Source organism: Hypomesus nipponensis, chromosome 4 (genome assembly GCF_054491055.1).
Source record: "Hypomesus nipponensis isolate SF chromosome 4, ASM5449105v1, whole genome shotgun sequence".
Classification (NCBI taxonomy): Eukaryota; Metazoa; Chordata; class Actinopteri; order Osmeriformes; family Osmeridae; genus Hypomesus; species Hypomesus nipponensis.
The window spans coordinates 10,293,498-10,301,974 of NC_140364.1; the positions used below are offsets into that span (position 1 = coordinate 10,293,498).

The window sequence follows — 8,477 nt, forward strand, 5'->3', positions numbered from 1 at the left end:
TGTTCACCTTGCAACGCATCAACCCCATAAATACACGCACAGCTAATAATGTGTCGAACCCTCCGAATCCAAAACCTGGGCTATGACGCAACACAGGCCTTAAAAAAAGTGTTGGTAGGGGTCAGATAGCTCAGGTCCAAAATAAATTGGCCACTTTTTCTGAGGCAACAGCATCGGAATGGTGCAGATTTATTGTGCGTTGCGTTTTGGAGGAAGATCGTATGCATGTGGTCAGTCTCAGTGAGCCAGTGACCCAGCCTCCCTCTCACGTTACGCCCTATATATAACATCCCCCCTTGGCCTCCTCCTCCTACCCTCCCTTGCGCTCTCTCTCTCTCTTGCTTCCTCTCTCTTTCCCTCTCTCACACAACTTCCCTGGAACCACCTTCCTTGTCCACACTGGCCCCGGCCGTCTCTCCTGTCACCCGAGATCCTCCTCAGTCTCCCTGTGTTTACCCGCGCGCCGCCTGGCAACCGTCCGCATGCTCAGGATTATCGGAGGCCCTGCCTTTCAACGCCAGCGTCTCTGCCTTCCCGCAGTCCGATTCTCTGGGAAATACAGTGCTGGAGGTGCGAGTTGAGTGGGGCCGTGGAGGAGTGCTGTGATTTAGGCTTCCCACCTCCCCAACCGTTCCTCCGTGCTCTCTCTTTCACCCCCCTTTCTCCCCACTCTCTCTCTCTCTCTCTCTCTCTCTCTCTCTCGCTCCCTCTTTCCCCTTCTCTGTGGTGCTCTCACTCGTGTTGACTTGGGAAGCTTTGGTCCAGCCAGGCGGACAGGGCCGGGTGGATACCGCGAACGATGGATCACTCTCTGTTCGGCTGTCTGCGCAGCCCTCATGCCCCCACGCAGGGCCTGCACCCCGCCTTCACGCAGTCGCCCCTCACCCTGCACGGGCGCTCTGACCACGTCTCCTACCCAGACCTGCCGGGGTCCTCGCCCACCTGCGGCTACCCGGGGGAGGACGTCTATGGAGCGCCACCCCACCGAGGGCACCTGCCTCAGCAGCATCCCCACCACCCGCAGCACCAGTCTGGATGGCATGTGCCGCAGATGCCCTCGCCCAACGGCAGGCACGCCCTCTGCCTGCCACCGCCCGACACCTCCGCCCAGGAACTCTGTGCGGGAGCGGCCAATCTCTGCGGCAGCAACAACCCTAGCCTGGGGAGCAGTGACTCCGTGGGGGTGGCGTGCGTGTCCGGGGACTATGGACGCCAGACGGTATCTCCAGAGCATTCGGACAGGCGGAACAGTAAAGGGAAGAGTGATAGCTCAGGTAAGACTTCTTGACCCTTCAAAGGTTTGAACTTTGCAATTAATGACTGGTTTGGTTTCTTTAAAATGTAATGGTATATGTTTATGCAATGAGGCCTGAAAAGGATCAAATGCAAAAATTCACACCATTTGGAGATCATTTTCTCTCAATTCTGGGGGGCAGATGAAGTAAACAAAGGGTCTGATAGCATCGCTTTTGTATTTAGTTGTTTTAGCGTTCATGTGCATATTTATACAGCATCTTTTATCCTTTGAAGGACAAGTAAGGGAAGTTATTACACCAAACTTCACATACTGTATTTTCTATGTAGTTATTTTAGTAGCAATGTGCAGATTATTTAAATGTAGTCCAGTTTTATCAAGGCAAAAGTTCACAACTTTTTGTCAAGGTAAAATCACACAGCTGTTATATTATGAATACGAAAAAGAAGTTCTGTTTTTACATTAAGTATGCCTTTGGCTGGACAATGACAAAAAGTTTCATTTCCAAAACAACCTACAGTGATAAAAAATATAATTCCTTATTTAATACCCTTCATACAAAATCTGGATTAACTAAACTGAAAAAAAAAAAAAAAAAACATTAGATTGCGTTTAATAAAACAGGACTGCAATTTTTTAGACTGCAAGATTTACGATGACAATAAAAGGTACAGTTTAAAAGAGGACGGAACTTTACCTTTGTCTAAATGACATTATTATACATTTTGTACTTTCCAGTTAAATTCATGTGAGAGGCTGCTTTGCGCACATCTCCGCCTCCACTTGCTTTGTCAGTGGACTCATTGTTGGCGAAATCTCCACAATTATGATAGCTTTTATAATATATTGCAACAACATTGTAATACATAAATCTTTTTACAAATTTGATTACACCAGCTTCAAGGTGACACCCAAATCATGTGATATTTCAAACAAATGGCGCTCAAATATTGGTGAGTGTTTCTTAGAATGTGTTGTTTTATAGTCCGACCGGCCGTAGACGGGTGTTTCTTTGTCTGTCTTCTCAGCCTCTGAGCTGTAATTGGCTGAGACGTATTCCCCTCAAGGCATTAATGGCCTACAGGTGTAATCCTTGTGAAGCCTGCTTTTAAAAACTGTTACAATGGTTCTCCACCTGGGCTTTTTCATAGGCTGGACCATAGGCAGAGTTTACGACCTCAAAGGCAGAGCTCACCTATCTGGGCACAGCTGGGCTCAGAACCAGGCTCAGGACTCCAGAGGAGAAATAATCAATAACATACGCTTTCAAATTGCGTGTCAGCCTGAAATAGACCGATAAATCACGAGAGTATGGTAAATAACTAGAACAAACATAGTACAAACATAAAGTAACAAAAAAGTACTAATTATTCTCGGTGCAGATTCTGGTATGGTGCTTTCTAGGAGTGGTCTAAGATTTGAACAACAAAATAAGGATATTTTTCTGTGTCATTGGTAAAATGGTCTCATTGGTAAAATGGTGGACGGTTAAATCTGTACAGCAATGGACAGAGCAGAGCAGACGCCACAGGGCAATGGACAGAGCAGAGCAGACGCCACAGGGCAATGGACAGAGCAGAGCAGACGCCACAGGGCAATGGCCCTGCGGCACGTGTCTCAGCCACCTGAGGCCTTTATATGTCACGGCCGTGGTGGCTGACGTCTATGATTTGATTTAAGCCACGAACACTGGCTACCCTCGTTGGTGTAAGTTCACACCATTGGACCATTGTTGTTCACTGTAGATTAACAAATAGGATCTATAGGACCTATAGGATCCTGTTGGATGGATCTGTGATATTCTCCTCACTGAGCTGTGCTCTCAAGAACTGCAAGGAGTGTGGCACTGCCATGAACTGAGTGTTCCACTTCCAATGGATTTTTATGTTGGGGGTGCCAATGTCCAAATGCAGTATGTCTGGTGGAGCACTCGGATGGATGTCCACAAACATCCACAGTCTTTAAGAACCCAAATCCAATTTCCTAAAGTTAACTTAGTTGGCACTGAGAGATGCCACAAAAGTTTGTGGCAAACATTTTGGGGGAAATATTTCCTGCTTCATGAAGTATAGTTAGTGTATGGACCATCTTGAAAATTTGTGGAGAAAATCAATAAAGCTAGTTTTGATTAAATTACGTAGAGAGATTATACCAATTCAAACCCCACAGATCTTCCAAAACAGGTTTCCCACTCGTTTTTTCATTAGAAATTAAATACAATTCCTCAAATGAACCATTACTGAGGTGTTGTTTATGTTGTTTTTTTTTTCTGTGTCATTACTTTATTTCACTGTCCCAAGCTGAATCCCCATAAATGGATGTGTTGTATAGGGAGGCTGTGTGTTTGGTCCCAGTGATGCGGCAGTGCATCTTTCCTGGCTTATGTGATTTGCGAGCACATCTAACATTCATAGGATAACTAATGGAATGTCAACAGGATTACTGTGTCGTGGATTTATGTGGTGTGGACTTCAGAACAGTGTGTACGTCACAACTCTCAATGGTCTTTTCTCGCCTTTAAATGTGATGGTCAGAAATCTCTGCTCATTGAATCTTCAGTATTTAAACATGGATGCATTCTGTATAATGGATGCTCAAATTTGTTGTAAAACTATTTGGACGGAAAAAAGTAGTTCTGTAAAGGATGTAGCTTGTGTGTTGATTTCACACAAAGACACACAACACACACACGCACAATTCTGAACTGGGATGAAAGATACAATGATATCACACAAATGTTATTTGTCTTCAATAAAATTTAAAAAACAGACGGCAGAAAAATGAATCACTCCACAGGCTCATCTTTCGTCAGAAAGTGTCGCAACACATTAATGAAAGAGATCTCATTCTGTCTGCGTTGGAAAAAGCCCAGGGCCGTCGGACTCTGGGAAAGCGTTCTCTGCCAGGGCTTTTTCAGGCCATCCTAGAAACGTGCAGTGTGCATGACCAATATCCCTATCATAAAAGGTGATTGGCATTCCTAATTGTTTTGCTTTCATTTTATTTTTTGTTTCAGACGGGACCCTGCAGTTTATCACACAATCCTTGTTTTTTCACCCCTTTTTCTCTCTCTTTCTTTTTTTGGCGACTCAACTGTGGCTGGAAAATGTTCTGTTTTTCATTTCAGATTCCCAAGACGGGAGCTATAAGTCAGACGTGAACAGCAAACCCAGGAAGGAGCGTACGGCGTTCACCAAGGAACAGATTCGGGAACTGGAGTCAGAGTTTGCACACCACAACTATCTGACGCGACTGAGGCGCTATGAGATAGCAGTCAACCTGGACCTGACAGAAAGACAAGTATGTAACCTGTTAAGTCTTGCTTAAAACAACACACTTGATTTATACATACATCTAACCCATTGTCTTAGAACAATGTTTTTTTGGCCAATAATTTGGCCCAAAACAACTCTGGCTCCTTTTTTGTAATTTTCTCAAGAATCAAAATGATAGAATTAATACCACAATGACTATAGTCATCGACAGCCATTTTTGCTTAAAGATTCTTCAACATAATTCAAAGACTTGATTCTATAGCCTCAGCCTCACATCCCAGTGTGACAGCAGTTGGTGTGGTTTCTATTAAGACCTACACAGGCATCACGAGTTAAAAAGCCCTCTGTGTTTTGACATTAGCAAACGGTTAGACATGTCATACTAATGCTCTGAGGCTAATCGATTCCAAACTGCTGAGGCTCTTTGATATCCCAGCGCTGCTGCTCTGGGTGTCTCAGAAAGCATGTGTCACGCTCCAGATGTGTCTGTTATTCCCTTCAGATGCTGACACCAAACACACGAGAGACAAAAGAAACTTCAAGTTTTTTGTCTAAAAGATATTTATGACAAGACAGCTGTCCGCATTCTAAAACACATTGAAATCCAAGAGGGATGCTGCGTAAGCACTTGCAAATAGATACCTGCGAAGCAAAGAGGCAATCGTGCCGTAGAATGATAGACACAGTATTGCAATAACTATTACTGATTGCCAATAAAGGCAGGAATAAAAGCAACTTCTGGCTAAAATAAAAGTCTAATACGGTGCCTTCATTTTCTCTGAGTGGGTCTCAATGATCGCACTGTTTGTAGCAGTTCTGTAATCCAAGAGCAACCTACAAACTCAGCACACCCACAAGTACTTTTGGAGATCTGTTGTATAAATCCAATCAAAGTGTCTTGGCTCAGGCTGAAGCCAACTAAACCCACCCAGGATTTTGGTCTTCCTGCCTGGGGCCTGGTCCCTCACCACTCCCCCTCATATTGGCTGCCTCTCCAAACATTCCCAATACAGCTCCAATAAATCTGCGTGTGTGGGGGTTGATTCTAGATCTCAACCATTTCAACATCCTCCTCACTATTGTCTTACACCTCCTGTTACCTTCACTACTGTAGAGGTTTTACGAAAAGAGACTGAGCAACCGGGGTTGGCTACAAGGTCACGTACAGAGTGGCGGGGGATTATTTGCGCAGTACAGAAGTCCGAGCAGCTCACACTTTAGGTCTGGCATTTGGACCTGCGATTGAGAGTGAGCACAAGAACACGGTACGGGAGAGTTAGTTATACGAGTCGGTGCGCGCTGAGGCGTTCATTAGAAAAACGAGCCACACATCGCGCGTGTTTACTCTGCTCACTTAACCCCCCGTCTTTGAGTGGCAGGCCTCTATGCAGCGCTTCCTAAAATAAATCCGACAGGATAGGGGTTACTGTGAGAAAGCAGGTCACTCCTGGGGGCGAACAGGAGGGGCCTGAGGTGGGGCGGGGGGGGGGGGTAAGAGAGAGGGGGTGAGAGGTACAAGGCTTTAGGGGATGGCAGGGAAGAGGGAGCAGCCGGGAGTGTCGAGGGGGACGAGGTGGGGGCGCGGGGGTTGTTGATTGGTCCAGATCTACGCCGGCCGTTTTAGGCAGCAGCTTAATCATCACTGTGGGAGACGCAAATACTAAACAAGCTGTCGAGTCAGGGAAAGAAGGCTGGGGACGAGAGCCAGAGGGCCACCGTCACCCACGCATCAGCACATACCTGACCATGTGGAAATAAGATGCCCCAACACCAACCCAACTTCAGCGCCCCCGCCGTTCGCCTGCCTGCTCACTATCTCACACAGTTACCCCACCAGAAGACAACCAACCTCAGAGACGCCTGTCTGTCTCTATATCTGTGTGTCTGTCAGTCCCTTTCCGTTCCCCCTTTTTCTCTGTCCATCTGGACACCTTTCCACTGTATGTCTGTCTGTTTGTGCCCAACCTGGAGTTCTAGCTAGGAATGATATTAAAGATAATGATCTCCCACTTTTCCGCCAGTGGTTTGAGCTGAGGTGTCGCAGGGTGTGTGTGTGTGTGTGAATGTGTGTGTGTTGTATGTGAGTGTGTGTGTGGGGGGGTTTATGTAAGCCCCATGGCGTGTGAGTGGAGAGGTGGGAGAGCCGGTGCTGTGCTGGCAGAGGTCTGTTTCACTTAGCCCGTAAATCTCTCAGTCACACACACTGATAGAAGAGGGTTCACACGAACAGAGTCAGGATGTGAAGTTTCCTGACGCACAGGGGGCGGTAGAGTTTTACTGAGGTTTTCTCCACACTGAGAAACCAGAAAAAAAATAAAATAACAACTTCACAGCAGACGTTTCTCACAATGGCTTCAAGTTACCACTGGTCTCACCCTCCATCCTCACCCTAGCAAATTGAGACCAAAAGACTTGAAGGTCATTAAGTTAGGAAGCACTTGAAACAAATCCAATCTTTCTCATTGTAGTTCAAGAGAGTTACATTTTAAGAGATCTACCGATGACTAGGCTTTAAAAACATTAGTATTGTCTTGCAGAGTGGTATTCCTGATCACATGTTGTACATGTCATCCTGTTGACATTCCTCTTCTCTGGCCTGCCCCCTGCCCCCTTCCCCCTGCCCCCTCTCCCCTGCCCTCTTCCCCCTCCCCCCTCCCCCCTCCCCCCTCCCCCCTCCCCCCTCCCCCCTCCCCCCTCCCCCCTCCCCCCTCCCCCCTCCTCAGGTCAAGGTGTGGTTCCAGAACCGGAGGATGAAGTGGAAGAGAGTGAAGGGTGGTCAGCAAGGGGCTGCGGCTCGCGAGAAGGAACTGGTGAACGTGAAAAAAGGAACGTTGCTGCCATCTGAGTTTTCCGGCATGGTGGGATTGCATCACTCGCCACTAGCCAGCTCGCCCGCAAACGAGGACAGTCACGACAGTGACCAGAGCTCTGAGCATGCCCACTTATGACCCCTCAGCTGGCCACGCCCACCTGCCAGAGGCACCGCCTCCTCCTCTCTCAGGAATCAGCTACAGGAGCTCTTCAGGAACACTGTTTGATCATCAACAAAAAGTGACCGGAGACAGAAGCTGACGTGGAAGAGATGATGAACGACTTGTTGTGTGCAGCAAGATGTGTAAAACAGACGTGTCAAAAATATATTATTCTTGATTTGAGCAAGCCACCCCGAGACTGTACAATGGGATAAAAATGTTGTGAACATTCCACAGATGCTTTGCATTGAAAAACTGGCTTGGATTTTGCACTGTAGAGAATTTGCTTACGTCAAATTCTACTGTATTAACTCAAAAAGGCGTGTACAATTAACTTAAAAGTGAACATGCTGTGGAATTGAAGCGTATAGAGGCTACTAAGCAAGGAACCACCAACATACTATCCCTCGTTCCTGCATGTGTGTCTTACTACACAACCTAATGATTCTTATCAAAATATATAGTCTGTTAATCTATTGGTTTTTGTATTTGGCTTCCTTTACATCTTCAAAGTTTACTTGGAAAAGCTGGAAAAGAGTGAACTCCAAAGCTAATAAAATGAAACTAATTACAATTTGTCTCTGTGAGGATTCTTCAATACAACAATAATAATGTGCCCTGAGAACAATAAACTGTGCCCTCTATAAACTGTTAACCCTTGTGCTGCCTTCGGGTCACAACGACCCATCGTTGTGCTGCGACAACTTTACCCAATACAAAAACGAATAAAATGCATTTTCTTTTAACCTTCGCGCTGTGGGGGGTGTGAGAAAAAAAAGAAAATGCTTCACTTTAATTTTGTATGAGTTAAAGTTGTCGCAACACGTGGTGGTGGTGGTGGGGGGGGGGTGTCACAATGACTGAAGGGTCACACTGACCCGAAGATAACACAAGGGTTAAACAGACAAACATCTTTTATATTTATATAAATAAACACATTTTTCTTGCTATGTGAAAAATCACCTATTGCAAAAC

General features: G+C 46.0%; 1 protein-coding gene across 1 annotated transcript; it reads left to right on the plus strand.

Annotated features, from left to right (window-relative positions):
• The first annotated feature begins 396 nt into the window (after positions 1 to 396).
• meox2b (mesenchyme homeobox 2b) lies at positions 397 to 8,076 on the plus strand. Its single transcript, XM_084696702.1, has 3 exons — positions 397 to 1,274; positions 4,383 to 4,555; positions 7,254 to 8,076. The coding sequence occupies exons 1-3, from the start codon at positions 800 to 802 to the stop codon at positions 7,476 to 7,478; spliced, it is 873 nt and encodes a 290-aa protein (XP_084552828.1). The 5' UTR covers positions 397 to 799; the 3' UTR covers positions 7,479 to 8,076.
• Positions 8,077 to 8,477: the final 401 nt, after the last annotated feature.